Source organism: Oryctolagus cuniculus, chromosome X (assembly GCF_964237555.1).
Source record: "Oryctolagus cuniculus chromosome X, mOryCun1.1, whole genome shotgun sequence".
Taxonomy (NCBI): domain Eukaryota; kingdom Metazoa; phylum Chordata; class Mammalia; order Lagomorpha; family Leporidae; genus Oryctolagus; species Oryctolagus cuniculus.
Genome location: NC_091453.1, coordinates 10,237,720 through 10,257,111, shown reverse-complemented (window position 1 = coordinate 10,257,111; position 19,392 = coordinate 10,237,720). Strand labels below are relative to the sequence as shown.

Here is a 19,392-nt window from a genome sequence, read left to right as displayed (position 1 = left end):
AGTATTAGGTTTATCTCTATTGGTTGTCCTTAGCTTGATAAAATCTTGTGTATCCAGTGTACATCAGCAGGGAGTGCTCACAACTGTTCAAAGGAAAACACTGCCCAGAGGCACTGAAAGTTTACCAGAGATTAAAGGACCAGTAGCATAGTTCTGATTGAACAAGGCAGACGAAGAGATGAGGGCAATAAAGGCCCCAGCAAGAGGGTGATTACTCTGATACGGAAAGTGTAAGCTGGGAAAGGACAGAGGTAATGTTAGGAGGTCATAGAATGGTTCAGTGGGAAGTTGACAGCGTTCAGGAGTGCATCACTTCTGGCCAGGTTCTAGGGATTTGCAAATAGGATTTACAGTGGGGTAAGGGGAAAGGTTACAGGCCTGGTCAAAGGAGTTTTGGATGGGTGATCATCTGTGAACATTGGTGAGGTGAAGATGACTACTTTGCCAAGTGCCATTCATCAGCTAATGTGGGAGAGTGATCAGAAGGTGTACACCTTAGTCAGTGACAAGGAGCAGAAGATGAGTTTTTGTTTGGATGAAACATCAGATTTAGAGAAAAGGACCAGACAGTTAAGAGAAGGCTTTGAGAGTCCATCTGTAAGCTCTAAAGGAGTATTTTTTTTTTTTTAAACATGGGTAGGTGCAGGGATAGAGGTAGGAGACAGGAGGCTTGGAAGTTGTGACTTTAAGGAAAACTGTCTTACTTAAATCAGGTTGAGGAGGGAACTTTTTGTACCAACTTAAGTGTGTAAGGGAGTTTGTTTATAGTGAAGCAGTGTTCCATGGGACACAGTGGAAAGCATTGGGAGGGAATTTAGGAATGGTGGATAGGTCATTGGGGAGGAAGCTGGTAGCTGTGTAAGGGTGTGAATTAAGAGGCTAGATGGCCTAGAGGGTTTGTTTGAAAAGGAAAAAATTATTTTGCTTCATAGTCTAATAGATTGAGTTAGTTTATTCTTCCTAAGAGGTCTAATTTCAGTTCTACTATCTTAGCTTCATTTCTCTGTTACACGGAGATGTAGTTTAATTTTCTTTAAAGTTATGTGTTTAGGGCCAGCACTGTGGCTCACTTGATTAATCCTCCGCCTGTGGCGCCGGCATCCCATATGGGCACCGGGTTCTAGTTTTCCTGTTACTCTTCTTCCAGTCCAGCTCTCTGCTGTGGCCAGGGAGTGCAGTGGAGGATGGCCCAAGTGCTTGGGCCCTGCACCCGCATGGGAGACCAGGAGGAAGCACCTGGCTCCTGGCTTTGGATCGGCTTAGTTCCAGCCGTAATGGCCATTTGTGGGGTGAACCAACGGAAGGAAGACCTTTCTCTCTTGTCTCTCTCTCTCTTTCACTGTCAAATAAATTAAAAAAAAAGTTATGTTTATATTTTAAATAGAAGTAATGCATAATCATTTTTAAAAATAAGGTTAATGAGGTAAGTAAAGAGGCAAAGACACACTTTTCTTGAAATCCCACTACCCAGGGACATAATTTTAGTATATATTCTTCTAGACTTTTTCTCATCTAAACAAATAGATGTTTGTTTAGTTTTTAAAGGTCTGCTTTTTTAATAAGTGTCCTTTGTCAGACTAGGTAAATCACTGCCATCATTTTTAATTGTTATATTTAGTAATCTATTGTTAGGCTTTTGAATACTTTCTAATTTTTTATTATAGATAAGACTTGAAAGAAAAACCTTGTATCTACAATTTGGTATATTTATCTGATTATTTCTTTTGGATAAATTTCTAGGAGTCCTCACATTGGTGTAATTTCTTTATCTCATAATTTAATGTTTGGCTGTGAAATCCTTTTTGTGTTGCTAGTTTTGCAGCATGTTTTAATGGACAGTATAAAATCAGTGGGATAGGCATGTGTTGTTTGTAAGTTAACAATTTTGTGTGTGATATGTCTTTAATACTTTCCTTTCCAGGTGTAGGGAAACCAAAAACATTAGTCTACAAATTTCTAGGTTGTCTTCTCCCACAGTGTTGTCCATTTAAGACTTAGGAATGGAATTGACATAATTATAAAAATTGTTGAGTTCTGAGTTCATCGTGTCTTCTAAATGCATGGAAATTATTAACACTTTTCTTTGATTACTTTTTTTCCAGGCCATGGCAGGGGACGTGGAAGGATTCTGTTCCTCCATCCATGACACCAGTGTCTCTGCTGGGTTCAGAGCACTGTATGAGGAGGGATTGCTTCTTGATGTCACTCTGGTTATTGAAGATCATCAGTTCCAGGCCCATAAAGCACTCTTGGCCACCCAGAGTGATTACTTCAGAATTATGTTTACCGCAGACATGCGGGAACGAGATCAGAACAAGATCCATTTAAAAGGGCTAACTGCCACTGGTTTTAGCCATGTCCTTCAGTTTATGTACTATGGAACTATAGAACTGAGTATGAATACTGTCCATGAGATTCTTCAAGCTGCCATGTATGTGCAACTCATAGAAGTGGTGAAGTTCTGCTGCTCTTTTCTCTTAGCGAAAATCTGCCTAGAAAATTGTGCCGAAATTATGAGACTCTTAGATGATTTCGGTGTAAACATTGAGGGAGTCAGGGAGAAGTTGGATGCCTTTCTGCTAGAAAACTTTGTGCCACTCATGTCCAGGCCTGACTTCCTGTCCTATCTGAGCTTTGAGAAGCTTATGTCTTATTTGGATAATGATCATCTCAGCAGGTTCCCAGAGATAGAGCTGTACGAGGCTGTGCAGTCTTGGCTTCGACATGATAGAAGACGCTGGAGACATACTGATACCATCATTCAGAACATCAGGTTTTGTTTGATGACCCCATCCAATGTTTTTGAAAAGGTTAGTGTATTTTAAAGCAATGGACAGAACTGTTCCGTTACCAGACTTAATACAAATATTCATTTAAAACAGTATGTCTTTATAGATAAGATTCCCAGGCTTGATTGTGAGCCAAAAAATGCATAGTTTTTGAATAAGAAGCCTGCTCTTTTGTAGATTGTGCATTTAAGCTCTTTTAAATACATTTTGTGTGTGAAAGATGAACCAGGTAAGTAGTAGAATAGTTTCATCTTAAAAGTACTTTTAAAGTTGAAGCACAGTTATTTGTGCAGAACATTATAAGTTGGCTTTAATTTTTATTTCACAAAGTAATTAAATCTGAACTGGGTCAGGCTAGCTGTCTTTTAAAATTTAATTTAAGTAATATATACTGAAATTGGGGTTTATAGTTCTGCATGGTATACATTAATACAGATCTTGGGGCGAGTATTGTGGCGCACCAGGGACTACTGCATCCCATATCAGTGCTGGTTCAAATCCTGGCTGTTCAACTTCCAACTTCCTTTCCACATTTGTGCTAGTGCATCCTGGGAGAGATTGCAGATAATGGCTCAAGTGCTTGAGCCCCTACCACCCACATGGGGGATCAAGATGGAATTCTGGCTCCTGGCTTTGGCTTGGCCCAGCCCTGGCTGCTGTGGAATTTGGGAAGTGTAAACTCATGCATGGAAGATCTCTATCTCTCTTTCTCTGCCATTCTGCCTTTTGAGTAGATGAAAAAAATTCATTCTTATTTCTCCAAAATGTACTTAAGAGCATATAAAATAACTCTTGAAAGCCAAGAGGCCATAGTGATGATGTTCTTGCCTACTCTTCATCTAGTTCTAGTTTCCCTTCTCTTTCATTGTGAATACTAAATTTGACTATGAAAATACTCTGTCTAAAAACATCATTTTGGCAATTCTAAACAAGCAGGTTATAAATCCACTATCTACACTGATCAAACATCCCTGTGTACATTTTACCATGTAAATAGGTCTCTCTTTAAAGTACTCTTGTCTCCAAAACAGCTTTGGCATTTTTGCATGTAAGCATTTCCATTTTTATATCAGAAACTCACCTGTGATCCTTTCTTGCGCAAAGGAGAGAGAGCAGTTTCAGTAATTGCTTAACTTAATTGGTTTCTAATCACATGGGGTACCTCTGGGACTCTGTTTACCTCTTGTAGCCTTTCTTCTTTCTAGAAAGCAAAAAAATCTTGGTTGACATTCATGTTAAACAGTTCCTCAACTTCATTTACCAGACGTATATGCAAAGGAGGGTTGCTTATGCCATTTGGAAAATAAACACATTTGTGCCTTTGAATAACACTAAACAGCCTGGCATTTTTTTCCTCCTCTGAAATGCTGTGAAATGTTATTAAATTACAGTTCAATATAAGAGAACTTATATGGGATTTTTCTTTTTTCTCAGAATGTATTGATATGGCAGCAATAACTGAAACTAAAGAATATATTTCTTTTTTTAAAAAAAGATTATTTATTTGAAAGTCAGAGTTACATAGAGAGGCAGAGAGAGAGGGGAGGGGGAGGGGGGAGAGGGAGAGAGAGGGAGGGAGGGAGAGGGAGAGGAAGAGGGAGGGAAGGAGGGAGGGAGGGAGAGGGAGAGAGGGAGAGATCTTCCATCCACTGGTTCAATCCCCAGATGGCCACAGTGTCTGGAGCTGAGCTGATCTGAAGCCAGGAGCCAGGAGCTTCTTCCGGGTCTCCCATGTGGGTTCAGGGGCCCAAGGACTTGGGCCATCTTCTACTGCTTTCCCAGGCCATAGCAGAGAGCTGGATCAGAAGTGGAGCAGCTGGGATTCGAACTGGCGCCCAAATGGGATGCTGGCACTGTAGGCAGCGGCTTTACCTGCTATGCCACAGCACCGACCCCAAGAATATATTTCTTATTTACTCCTTTTTGTTCATTGATAATCAGCCCCATATCAACTGTATAAACCATTTGTCTCTTTATGTTTTGATTTTTTACCTTATTATTGTTTTTATTGCTTTTTGCCTGGAGAATTCTGTTTTGTCTTTATGCATTGAACACAAATGCTTTCCCACCACTAAGACAGAACCCCTACAACTTCAGTCTAGATGGAAGTACTTGTGAGATAGAATAGAATTTCCCATTTTTGGGGGATGATATGATGGATAACTGGTAGCAGTAAATGATTTTTAAGTGCTGAGCTGTAGAGCTTTTTTATATTCCAGTTATCAGTCCTTGGTAGGCAGTAGTGACAGTAGCTGGAAGTTAATGCCAAGTGATGTTGCATCTGCTGAGGGATTCCTCTGGCATCTACAGTATAGGAAGTGGTCATTACCCATTGGCCATATATTGGGAGTTAGCAGAATCAAAATGGTATCAAGTCTTCCCTTCCGGAATTAACTTCTTAGATATACTTATTAAGGTCACAGCCACAGAGCAATCTTTGTTTTTTTTGTAATGTCTATTAATCTTTCAGTTTTACTTTAGTTACATTGCTGAGATAAATGGAACATAGTGATTCTTGCCTTTAGAGATGGGTGAGATTGAAGTTTATCAAAAGAATCTGTTTTTCTTTTTTTTTTAGCAGTATTTTTTTTTATTTGACAGCTAGAGTTATAGACAGAGAGAGACAGAGACAGAGACAGAGAGAAAAGTCTTCCTTCCATCCCAAATGGCTGCCACGGCCGACGCTGCGCAGATCTGAAGCCAGGAGCCAGGAGCTTCTTCCAGGTCTCCAGCGTGGGTGCAGGGACCCACAAGGACTTCGGCCATCTTCTACTGCTTTCCCAGGCCATAGCAGAGAGCTGGATGGGAAGTGGAGCAGCCGGGACTCGAACTGGCACTCATATATGATGTCAGCACTCCGAGCGGTGGCTTTACCCACTAAGCCACAGCACTGGCCCTGAACTTACTTTTCAGTACCTTTTTTCATGAAGTTGTTGAAGTATCCTCATGTTTTATGCCATACTTTTTTTGTGCTCCTTGAGACTAGAAACCATCTTTTTTTTTTAAAGATGTATTTATTTATTTATTTGAAAGAGTCAGAGAAGAGACAGAGAGAAATCTTTCATCTAATGGTTTACTCCCCAGATGGCTACAGTGGCCAGAGCTGTGCCAGACCGAAGCCAGGAGCTTTTTCTGGGTCTCCTGCACAGGTACAAGGGGCCTGCCTGGCCTGAGCCACTAGTATCATCTGCTGCTGCTTTCCCAGGCATGTTAACAGTGAGCTGGATCAGAATTGGAGCAGGGGCTGGTGCTACGACACAGCAGGTTAAAGCATTTCTTATGGGCGCCAGTTTGAGTCCTGGCTGCTCCACTTCCAATCCAGCTCTCTGCTATGGCCTGGGAAAGCAGAAGAAGATGGTCCAAGTACTTGGGCCTCTCTGCACCCACGTAGGAGAACTGGAGGAAGCTCCCGGCTCCTGATCAGCGCAGCTCTGGCCGTTGTGGCCATTTGGGAGTAAACCAGCGGATGGAAGACCTCTCTCCCTCCCCCTCTCTCTCTCTATTTATAACTCTGTCTTTCAAATAAAGAAAATAAATCTTTAAAAAAAAGTGGAGCAGCTGGGATTCAAACTGCCGCTCATACGCAGGCAGCAACTTTACCTACTATGCCACAACGATGGCCCACCATCTGTTTTCTCATACTTGGCATACTGCAGATCTCAAATAAGGCCATTTTAACATTTATTATGTATGCATGGCCCCAGAGGGCACAAAAATAAAGCCATGCTACATTTATGTTTAAGAGACTCATCCCTGTGGAAAAGTAGCTTTGGTTTCTGATTTTATCCTAATTGTTGAAATTAAGAAAAATGAAATGTTGGTGCCTGCTTTTTTAAAACATGTATTTACTTGAAAGGTGAAGAGACAAGTAGAGACGAAGAGCCATCTTCTGTCTGTTAGTTTACTCCTCAAATGCCCGCAATAGCCAGGGCTAAACCAGGCTGAAGTCAGGAGCCAGAAACTCCATCTGGGTCTCCCAGGTGGCTGGCAGGAAACTGAGTACTTGGATCATTATCTTAGCAGGAAGCTAGATCAGAAGCCCGGAGTAGCCAGGACTTGAACCAGGCATTCTGATATGTGGGTGTAGTGGTAGCTTAATCCACTCTACCACAATGCCCACCCCATACTTTTTATTTTTAACTTCAGCATGTTTTAAGCTTTCTATTATGAGAGTTTTCTAAACATATAAAAAAGTTGCATGCTTCTCCTGAGAATAAGCACTTTTCCCTACCTAGGTGTGCTGCTATTCCACTCAAAATGCTAATACACTGATAACATCAAATAGCTAGTCTTTATTCACATTTTCCCAGTTGTCTCTGAAATCCACTAGAATGAAATCAAGGTTTATGCCTTGCTTCTAGATATCACATTTATATAATCTTTCTTAACCTAGAACAAGTCCCCTCCTCCCTTTTTTCATTTTTGATTAACATAATGTACATATTTGTGTGGCACAGTATGATAGTTCAACAAAGGCATGCATATACTGTTCAAATCACGGTAAATGGCATTTCCATCTCCTTATTGCTTCTTTGTTTGGAGCCTTTAACTCATTTCTTTTAGACTATGGGGCCGGTGCTGTGATGTAGTGGGTGCTGGTTCGAGTCCTGGCTACTCCACTTCCCATCCAGCTCTCTGCTATGGCCTGGGAAAGCGGTAGAGGATGGTCCAGGTGCTTGGGCCCCTGCATCCGTGGGGGAGACCTGGAAGAAACTCCTGGCTCCTGGCTTCGGATCGGTGCAGCTCTGGCTATTGCGGCCATCTAGGGAGTGGGCCAGCAGATGGGGGACTTTCTCTCTCTCTTTGCCACTGCCACTGCCACTGCCTCTCTATGGCTGTGCCTTTCAAGTAAATAGATAAATCTTTAAAAAAAAACAAAAAAGGGTATGAATTATCTCTGTGTCATATACTGTGGATATATCTGGTTATTTCTTTATGTTGGTTTTACCTTAGTTTCCCCATTGTATTTTTAAAAAAAATTTTAAAAGATTATTTATTTATTTGGAAGAGTTATAGAGAGGGAGAGAGAGATCTTCCATCTGCTTGTTCACTCCCCAGATGGCCACAGTGACTAGGGCTGGGCCAGGGCAAAGCCAGGACCTTTATCCGGGTCTCGTGTGGGTGCAGGGGCCCAAGCCCTTAGGCCATCTTTTGCTGCTTTTCCCTGGCCATTATTAGGGAGCTGGATTGAAAGTGGAGCAGCTGGGACACAAAGCAGCACCCATAGAGGATGCTGGCGTTGCAGCTGGTGGCTTACCTGCTATGTCACAGCACACACCTTATCTAGTCTTTTCATTTCTTGTTAATGTATCTACTTTTGGGCATCATGTTTTTCAGGAAAATGTGGAAGATCACTTAGCAACTCTGATCAAACATAGTAATCAACATTGTTTTTGTATTATGAGGCTAAGTAGCCCAATTCTAGTACTAAAATCAGCAAAAATTTTATTACACTATTGTGTTAGGTTTCTTTTCGATTTATAAAGTTTCCTTTCCATGTTTAATTTAGAATACTTCCATTCAATTTATTGGGGTTAAAACTAAAGTGTCAAAACTGAAGATTATTTCTTAGAAAGAATTACATATACCTGTGACTAGAAGTGTACTAATCAGCATAGTCACCACTGTGGCTGTTGAACACTTGGAATGTGACTAATCTGAATTGAAATAACAATGACTAAGATGACAAGGGGTGTAAATTACCTCTATTTCTATTGATTACATGTTGAATTGGTGTTTTAGATATATTGAGTTAAATATGTTAAAATAGTTTTTACTTTTTAAAATGTGGCTAGAAAATGTAAAATTGCATCTTTGTCTTGGGTTTGTGGCTCAGGTTTTATTCTGTAGCACAGCACAGTTCTGGAAGTTGAGGAAGGCAGTTGTTCTTTAGAAACTGAGTACACGTATGGTGAACAGCCTTTTCTCACATGCTTAACCCTTTTCCCAGACTCCCAGCTTTTAGAAACAGTTACATGCAGTTCGTGTTTCCGTGGAGTGGCTGATGGCGATAGCTGTTAATTGAGGAAAGCATCTCTTTGTCAGGATCCTTCGGCCTCAGGAGAATAAAAAGCTGTTGCTCAAAGTTTGCGGAAGGAGCTCCTGGAGATTTCAGTCCTTCCTGTGCTCGTAATGATCAGATCTGAGCAGTGGCTTCACAGGGGAAGGGGGCCTTCGGTCTCCCTAAGAAGAGCCCCACTGATTCCAGACTCCTGAATCTTGCCCTCTTAACTGTGTCGATACATTTGGGTTTATTCTTCTGCCATGTCTTTCCCTGTAGTCCTCTACTAGATTTTTTCCTCAGCTGAAAGTAAACTGTTTTAACTTTTTACTGTGAACTCTGGGACTGTCATCACAGAGGCCGTGCTTTCCAAATTTCCTCACTGAGTCGTTAGAGGCCAGGAAACTATCTAAACACCACATACACATACGTGTGCTCACACAAGATACTTCAAAGAATTTGTAGAAAATGGAATTAAAAGAGAAGTTTGGCTTGGTGCAAACCAGTTTTGAAGTATATACATAGTTTGTCTTACACAATAAAAATTTTTCATAAACTTTTTGAAGACCCCTTATAAGCATAGATTTCAAAATTTTCTCGCCTCCAAAGAAACTTGGCTTTTAAAAGTACCTGTGGTGAGGGGAATGGGGTATACATACTTAGGTCCTACTCCAAGTTTTCTATGTATAGGTAGAGTCCACATGTTATCTGCATTTTATAGGTATGAAAACGTTAATACGGCCGGCGCCGCGGCTCACTAGGCTAATCCTCCGCCTCGCGGCGCCAGCACACCGGGTTCTAGTCCCGGTCGGGGCGCCGGATTCTGTCCCGGTTGCCCCTCTTCCAGGCCAGCTCTCTGCTGTGGCCCGGGAGTGCAGTGGAGGATGGCCCAGGTGCTTGGGCCCTGCACCCCATGGGAGACCAGGAAAAGCACCTGGCTCCTGGCTCCTGCCATCGGATCAGCACGGTGCGCTGGCCGCAGCGCGCCGGCCGCGGCGGCCATTGGAGGGTGAACCAACGGCAAAGGAAGACCTTTCTCTCTGTCTCTCTCTCTCGCTGTCCACTCTGCCTGTCAAAAAAAAAAACAAAAAACAAAAAACAAACAAACAAAAAAAAACGTTAATACAAGGTTAAGCTCTTACTTCAGAACAAGAGGCGTTGTCCAGACTGGAACTGGAGTCCACTTGCTTCTCAGTTTGAGGACTTGGTGGGATAGTTCCTAGAGTGGGGAGAGAACCTTGGGTTGTGGAAAGGATGATGTTCACCTGTGGTTCAGCCTGTGTCGTGTAGAAATTGTCACAGAGTTGTGAAAATTCGAGTGTGTTTACACTAACAAAGCAGCCTAAGAAATATAATTGTACTGAAAAAATATAAGGTGTGGGAAAACTTTTACAATTCTGAGGTTGTCACTGTATAATCAAAGAAATCTGAAATTTAAGGATCTTGTCCTTCAACATAGTTAAGACTTTTTATGATTTGTTTTTGCCTATAATGAATTCCTAGTTTTAAAATGAGACAACAGTTTCAGTTTGGACTTAGGCAAATGTCTGTGGCATGTATTTTTTACTAGCTCTGATGATCTTTGCATCTGTTAACGGAGATAAGGCCTGACATTTGCCATGCTGGATTTTAGTCATAGAAACATTTAAATACTTTAAATTCTGCTACCTTTGGTCTTTGGGTTTTTGGAAAACAGTTACTGCTTTATTGAAAACATTTTATGAAGTAAATATATATTTGGCAAAATATGATTTGTACTTTTTTGTATGTAAAAGATCTCTTTAGTAAAATTGTTACTCACTGAAATACTCATGTTGATTCTTTTTTTAAAATAAAGATTTGTTAATTTATTTGAAAGAGTTACACAGAGAAGGAGGAGCAGAGAGAGAGAGGGGTCTTCCATCCGCTGGTTCACTCCCCAGTTGGCAGCAGCAGCCAAAGCTGCACCGATACGAAGCTAGGAGCCAGGAGCTTCCTCTGGGTCTCCCACGTGGGTGCAGCGGCCCAAGGACTTGAGGGCCATCTTCTGCTTTCCCAGGCCACAGCAGAGAGCTGGATCTGAAGTGGAGCAGCCGGGACTCAAATTGGTGCCCATATGGGATGCTGGCACTTCAGGCAGCAGCTTTAATGGCTATGCCACAGCCCCGGCCCCTCATGTCGATTCTTTAGTACACTGACATTTTAATATTTTTGAACCTAGGACATCTTCAGTATTGTAATTATGCATAAGGTAATACTCAGCATACCAGTCATTCCCTTAGAAATTGCATTGATATGTTAAGTATCTTCAGAATCATACCCTCCCAGTTAAAAACAACCAAACCCAGAAAGCCAAAAGCAATAAATGAATCACTTTCTGTGCATCAAAAGAAAAAAACAAAAAACAAAGCCAACTTTCAGTTTTTGAAAGGAGAAGAAAAGCTATTTTAAATCCTATGAATATAAAAAAGACACACTCTACGTTGCATTTAGGTTTGTTTATAGTTGATTTTTTTACTTTTTAACTGTTTATTAAGGAAGAAGATTCTATAGATACATTCTGCTTTGAGTGAGCCAATTGTTTTATTGTAAATATTTTGATTGTAAGCTATTCAGATTCCATAGTATACTTTTTTCCTTAAGCTGTTAAATTGGGTTTGTATAACTTTTAGAGAAAGCTAATGTTTTGATGAGAAAAGACCATAATATGTATTCTTTGTGTCTGTTGGATTTGTAATAGAGTGTTAGTTTTTTTATCACTGAGAATATATTTGGAATTAACAAATTATATTTGCATTTTATAAACATTTATTATTAGAAGAATATTTGTAACTCTGAGAGTTTTGGTTGCTAAAATAAATAACTTCATTGTTAGTGGAAATCCAAGGGTCAGAGTTAGAATTAATGCTTCAGCAAAGCTTTCTAACACTTAAAAAATTTTTTTAAAGATTTGTTTATGTATTTGAAATAGTTTCAGAGAGAGAGAGGAATAGACAAAGACTTGCCATCCACTGGTTCCCAAGACGGCCACAACGGCCAGGGCAGGACCAGGCCAAAGCCAGGAGCTTCATCCAGGTCTCCTATGTGGGTGGCATGGGCTCAAATACCTGTGCCATCTTCCACTGCTTTCTCAGACTGTTAGCAGGGAGCTGGATCAGAAGTGGAGCAGCCAAGACTGGTGGCTACTCCACCTGCTACACCACATTGCCGATCCCAAAAACATTTTTTCTTAAGGAGCAGAATTTATGACCTTTTCAAAAAAAGCTACATTTTAAAGTGGGGATAAGATGTCTTGGACTCACCTTGAAACTGATAGAATTCAATGATGGTACATTATGTATCCAAAGTATGTGTGCCTAGAAAGTAGTGGCTCTCAGAACTAGTCTTCACTACTAATCTACCAAATATTTTCTCTATCAGCATAGTTGGTTTATCTTGCATTCACAATGGTCTATGACACCTAAGGACATCTATCATCTCCTGTTCGGGAGGAAGGATGTGATATTCTGGTTAATTGAAGCATAACCCACATGGCAATTAAATTGCCTGGGCAAAGTTGTCTCTGTTAAGGGTAGGTACTCTTCCAGAATTCCTTCACTTAGGCCCTTCTGAATGTGTTTTTTTTTTTTTATTTTTTTTGACAGGCAGAGTGGACAGTGAGAGAGAGAGACAGAGAGAAAGGTCTTCCTTTGCTGTTGGTTCACCCTCCAATGGCCGCTGTGGCCAGCGCACCGCGCTGATCCGATGGCAGGAGCCAGGTACTTCTCCTGGTCTCCCATGGGGTGCAGGGCCCAAGCACCTGGGCCATCCTCCACTGCACTCCCGGGCCACAGCAGAGAGCTGGCCTGGAAGAGGGGCAACCAGGACAGAATCCGGCGCCCCGACTGGGACTAGAACCCGGTGTGCTGGCGCCGCAAGGCGGAGGATTAGCCTAGTGAGCCACGGCACCGGCCTAGAATGTGTTTTGAATAATCTTGCACTTGACTGATAAAAATTTCTGTCCAGCAACCAGACCATTAATTGCAGTGTTACCATAGTTTAGCCTACTACTCTTGAAAAAGCTATTTATTTATATCTGCTAACTTTAGCTAGAGGCAGATAAATCTAGAGGAATCAGTGGAAATTTCCCTTTAGCACTCAGTTTTAGAAGTCCATGAGAAACATAACCAGGTCTGTTTTTGACAGTGAAAAAAATTTTTTTTTAAAAGGTAGTATAATAACCTTTATTTCAAATGTGAAATTTTATTAGAATTTCTGATAAGCTTGAGTTGTTTTTTTAAAAGTTTAAAATCCTTTTCAGATATTAAATTGTACTTATGCAGCTGGAATCTAAAATGGCTTAAATTAACAATTAGCTCACTTGCCCCTTGGAGTAAAAGTAGAGAGGAGCAGGTTTTCTGTTGGAAACTAGGTCAATGGGTTAAATGTGTTTTCTCAGTTAATGTCTTTTTCTGTGTCAGTCTCATTTTTGTTGACCCCTCCTCCCAGACCCCGTGGACTTGGATGACTTTAATTAACACGTGTGCAGTCTGTAAAAATTACCCAAGGTGTTTTTCTCCTCTGAAGTCGTCTGCTTTTTATGCTACAGATAAAAAGTGCCTCTGTCTTGCATTCAGCCCAAGTTCACAGGTTCCTGAAGAGTGCCAGTAATCTAGGTGTGGGCTGCTGCCCTGGAAAGAGTGTCTTAGGGGGTGAATTAAGCAGACAGGAATCTAATGAAAACAGGAGTTTAGAATTCAGTCTGACTTGCTGATTTTTCCTGTTAAATAAAAGAAGAAAACAAGCATAGGAGAATTGGCAATTTAGAAGGAACGCATGGAATGGAGACAGGTATGTTGACATGTAAAAGGCAAAAATCTTTAATAGGGAGGGGTGAAACCAAATGGTAAGCAGAAATGGAAAAGGATCAGAGAAGTCTGAAAATAACTAGAGGAAAGCTTAGGGGCAGGAAAGGAACAAGGGAAAGTATTTAGATTTTGGGCTTTAGAGTTTTAATTTTCAAATTTATTATTTGTCCAGAAGGACCCATGTGTGTCATGGGTAGGCATTACTCATTCAGGTGTTAATTTTAGAATTAAACCTTTTATTTGGCTTTTCTGCTCCACCATATTTAAAAATCAAATATTTACAGAGTTGCGCATATTTCTATAAATAGGAAAAGAATCCCTAGAAGTTGTGAATTCTAGACCCTAGTTGTACTATCTAAATATTAGTATAACAGATAGTAATAGATGGTCTTAGGTCTTTTTAAAAAATACCTTTTCTCCTTCATGTTTGCACACTGTTAATAGTTCCATATTACTATTGCACTGAAATTGGAAATAAATAGATCAGACTAAGCACATTTAAAAACAGATTTATGTATTTGAAAGGAAGAGTGACAGTGGGAAAGAGAGATAGCAAGAGAGATACCTTCCATCCACTGATTCACTCCCAAATGTAGCTGCAGTGCCAGGTCTGGGCCAGGCTGAAACCAGGAACTCCATCTGGATCTCCCACTTGGGTGACAGGGGCCCAAGGAGTTGGGCCATTACCCACTGCCTTCATATTTTATGTAAATATTTTTTATTCTATAGAAGAGTTGGCAGGGATAGAGAAGTGAGCAAATCATGCTGAAACTCTTAGCCTTTTCCTGAGGGAACCTCTCCCTTGTCCCCCATTGTCTTGGTCACTTTACTTCTGAAGTTTGGTTCAATTCTTGAGACTCTTCCCTGCTTGGAGAGGAGAGGATGGATATTACAATTTAGCCTTATGATTTGATATTTGTACAGTTGGTCCTTCGTATCTGCAGATTCCACATGCATAAATTCATCATCCATGGATTCAGCCAACCTCAAATCGAAAATATTTGGAAAAGAAATTCTTGTGTCATTTTTCCTAAACAATACAGTTTAACAGTAATTTAAAAGGTATTTACGTTGTATTAGATATGAAGGAGCTTCAAAAATTCACAGAAAATGCATGTTACCTTTTCATCCCATTTTTCCATGAACTTTTTGGAGCCTTCTCAAAAGTGATAGATTACTTTCGATGATTTCAAGTATCTGAGAAGATATTTTGGGTTATATGAAGATATGGACTATTTTATTTAAGGAACTTGAACAGCCAGGAAAGAGCCTGGAATCAGTCCCCCTTGGATACTGAGGGATGACTGTAATTTTACAGCATTACCCAGAAGGATTTGCAGTTAGCATAGATGAGTTTTCATAGCTTTATACCTGGTTATTACCTCAGTTTTTCAGGACAAAGGGATTAATTGAAGTCATTTTGTACTTAACGTTTTTAATGATGATTTTCTTTCTCGTAAATCAGTACAAGCTTTAGTTCTAAGCATGATTTGATAATAGAGACATACACCAGGATAGATAGTTTGCACATTTTATTGGGAACCAGAATCAGCAAATTTGGCTGTGATTTCCAAAGATATGATTTGTTTTAGCATTAAAGCCCCATGGTAGCAGCTGCTTTGGTTTTTAATATTTCCTTTGAAAAGATTCAATTGTGTTGGGGAAAGGCTGATAAAACTGACAAGTAGAACTCATTCTTGCGCAGGATACCTCCTGTATTCGTCTATTCTGAGAAATAGGTTAACAGTTTTTTGGATGTAGGAAGGCCAGAGAGGTGTTCATGCAGCCAAACTCTTTTCTAAAGGAATATCTAAACTGGAGGCTTGTCTAAGGTCACACAGTGGCTTGGGGGCAGTGTTAAGCCTAAAACCTGGGATCTGTGTTCAGGGATTGTCCCTCACTGCCAGTCACACACAGTGGTAGATAAACGAATAGAAGGCTTTTCGTTTTTTTAGTCTTAAGTCTCCTGGACTTCTAAAAAAATAATTTCCAAAAATGAAACAGGCGATAATACCTCAAATTGAGTGACTAAAAGCCTAAAATAATTTTAGACTATAGCCAGTTTTAGTAGATTTTTTAAATTCTAGATTTTAATCAAATAAAGGTAGTAAGTTCTGTGGAAATGGCTATTATAGTTATATTGCAAGTTCCATTTCTCTCAAAATTAAGGGTGGCATATGCAAATTACCTTTAAAACTTAAGAATTTAATAATGGATTGGTTATGTAACATTTTGTCATTGAATGGAAAAACACAATTTTGGCTAGTGGTAATGGCTATTTTTCTTTGACTTAGTATATATTTTCAGGAACCACATTCAGAATTAATCATTTCTTCCGTTTCTTCCTTTGCTGACTATATGCATATGTGCACATTACATTAACTATAAGAAGTTCAGAACGGGAAATAGCCAATTTAAAATTTCAGATCACTGTTGTTAAGAGACAGAACATACTTTCTGCCATGACAAAATACTTTTCGTAATAGGATTTTTAAAAGTACCAAAGCAAGAAAAGTGTTAAAATATTCTTTCTGAGTTTTAAAACAAGTTGGTGTTTTTAATCTTAGGAAAAGAGGGGGAAAGCAATTGTGAACATGAGAGAAATACCATTCTTTCCATATCTCTTCTGAGAGCATCTGATATACAGATAAACTGTCACATGAGGGATGAACGATAGGAGAAATGCCTTTTCTATTGAAAAGATGAGCCACATGCTTCTTTTTTGGTGGTTGCCTTCGTTAATGCATTTGAATTGACTCAATTCCTATAGAAGGTTTCAGCCCTGCACTTTGTTTTAAAGCAGTGTTTCTGTAATTGCCTTGTATGGGATTTTCAGAGAGGCACTAATTCCCTGTTTTGATAATGAAAGAAGAAATTGGTTATTGTTACTGTTTCTTTGTGATTTTAGAGGAAAACCACAGCAGTCTCTCTGGGAAAAGGCCAAGGCAAATCTAGCACTAGTCTTGGAGAGAGAAAGATGAGCTAAGTTTCTTTGGTTAGAATGTCTTTAATGGAATATTCAGCTATCTGAAAAGGCACAACTTCCATTTTGGAGGGCTTAGAGGTAGAACAAATTGGATAAAGATAGGTAGCTTTCATTTGGACTTTAACATAGAGTTAAAGTGACTCTTATAAACTCTTTGGAACCCAGGTGTCCAAGGAGCACAAGAGAATGAATGAGGAGAAGACAAAGGAACCCAAAGATTGAATGTGAGACAAGAGACTAGAAAATGACTCTAAGAGCAGTTAAGCTGGACCAGTTTGATGGGATCTGCCAGAGCCTAGGGTTGGGAAGGGCCGTATAGGCCATCTAGCACGGCCCTCCATGGCACACTGGAATCCGTTTCCAGCTCTGTGGAGGTGCTCATACATAATCTACCTCCAGTGTCTGGAGGCTCACTAACATCAGAGGTGAGCAGTCCCTGACTTGGGAATCTATACCCATAACCTTTTGACTCTATGCAAAAGATAAGACATGGCCCCTGTAAACAACAAAAACCAAGCTATGTAGAATCAAAGGACAGGTTTCCCATGTACACATACACTGATGTGTTTTCCCCTACACATACCTCTGTGTAAAACAGTCCATTGTTTATTTTTTCAGAATATTTTATATATATACATATATAAACACACATATACTGTAGTTTTCCTCATTTAAAATTTTGGACATCTGTATCAGTGCATATGGATTAACCTCTTTTTAATGACTGCATATTGTATATGCTAGAGTTTATCCAACAATGTTTTACTAATAATTTTTGTTATTAGGAATATTAATACAATGAACATCTGCTATCTTAACAGTTCTAATTATAGAGCTTTTTCCTATTGGCCTAAACTCTTCCTCCTAACTTGTACTTACTGGTCCTGAAAAACAGTCACTGTCCTTCTCAGATTGAAACATTCTTCATCCATTTAACCATTCTGCCTTTGGATTCTTTCATTGTCTCCTGGATGTGGTCCAGTTTGCCAGTGTCTATTTTGAAGTGTAATGATGGAACTGAACACTGTCTTAGTTGTGGTTTTACCTGAATGAAGAGGATGCGATTGTCTACTCTGTTAATCCAGTCCGTGATATTAGCTCCTAAGGCTGCAGTATCCCATTGTTAATTCGTATCGAGGCTGGATCTAGTGAAGCTCTGCATTTTTAGAGTTGGTAGATCCCTGGAGCATATGCTGAAACTATGGGTTTCCTGTTACCTCACCCTACTTCCAAATACACTCCAGGTGGTTTGTGGGTCCCTCATACTTCTCTTATGATTCAACTTTGTAGATTACTTTGCTCAAGTTATATGTTCCCTCATTCGCTACCAGTGCTGTTATTATATCATCAAAAATTAGGAAACAGGATCAGTCTTGAACTACCTAGTAAATCTGTATTGACTCCTAGAGTGTAGCGCTTTCTTATTTTCAGATGCTAACTATTTAACAATCCAGGATCCACCTCAGGCTAACCACTCTGTAGTTGGAAAACTGATCTGGTTTTTAGTCCTCTCTCATTTTTCACCATTGTACAAGGGTTATAGAAAGCAATTCTAATAATAATAAGGCAGGGGGACAGCCTTGTCTTTGATGCCTCTCAGGATCGTAGGACATGATTTGTGAGATTAGATGACCAACTTGGTGAAAATAACTAGCTGGTATTTCTTTTTTTTTTTTTTCCTTAAACATCTTGGATTTGTTTTCTTCGTAGCAATTGTGTTTAATCTTCAGATCGGAAAGAATAACACATTCTTAGCCGAAACTGGAAGTAGGAATAAGACTGTGTCTCTTTGTCGTTTGTTAATATTATATAAGCCACCCCGTCCGTGGGACTTCACTTTTTCCTTTAACATCCACAATGCCCTATCTTCAGTATCTAGTACTTTTTAAAGTCACTGTTTCTCCTGAAGCTTTAGTCTTATTCACTGTATATTTGTAAAGCTCCATTTCATTCTTTGTAATACTTTATGTGCCTATTTTTTTACCATCTGTTGTGATTTTTTAACATCTGAATTCCAGAAAGCTCTCTGTGTAGCACATTAGATTTTTTAGATGCTTTGTCCTTTTCTTCCTCTCATGAGTGTATTTTGCAATTATGCAGTCAGCATTATGCTTTTGAGAGCCTCCAAGCCTTCTCGAGTTTTCTTACATTTTCTGATGTTGGAATTGATCCTAATTTTCCTTTGAAAAACTTGAAATCTGCCTATCCAATATGTGCAGCATTCTTCCTTTCTTGTTCTCCAGACAACATGGCTGCTTTCTGTAACGCTTCCTCCTGCTTGTGTGTTACCAGTCATATTTTTTCTAGTGAGGATTAAGGCCAAATTAACAGTTTCTCCCATTTCTCCTCTACTTTCTCCAGGACTAAATTGTTAAACAGACCAAAAGAACATGTGATCAGATGCATTGATTTACGCTTAGTAACACTTGCACAGATGTCCCTTGGTCAGTAATAATAGCTAATGACAGCTAATATTTTTTGCCCAATGCCACATGGCAGGCACCATACTTACGCCTTTCTACTTAGATTGTCTCACTCATCCTAGGGTTTAGGAGGCATAGGTACTGTTGGTACCCCAGTAACACGGATGAGGAAATGGGCTTAAGGATGTTGAATTACATGCTCAGGATTGCACAGCCTGTGAGTAGTGAAGTCAGAAATTTCCTAAATTGAATTCTTAATCACCATACGGCCTGCTTGACATGGTGCTTAATTACTATGCTGGACAAGATTCTGTTACTTGAAAACCTGTGTAGCTCTCAGACCACTGGCTGTGCACAGTAGGCACTT

General features: G+C 39.9%; 1 protein-coding gene across 3 annotated transcripts in view; it reads left to right on the top strand.

Annotated features, from left to right (window-relative positions):
- KLHL15 (kelch like family member 15) overlaps positions 1–19,392 on the top strand; it is a 48,316-nt gene that overhangs the window by 19,991 nt on the left and 8,933 nt on the right. For all 3 annotated transcript variants that reach the window (XM_017349958.3, XM_017349955.3, XM_002719981.5), the window contains one exon: positions 2,103–2,810. In XM_017349958.3, coding sequence (XP_017205447.1) covers positions 2,106–2,810 — 705 coding nt within the window. In that variant the 5' untranslated portion in view covers positions 2,103–2,105. The remainder of the gene's footprint in view (positions 1–2,102; positions 2,811–19,392) is intronic.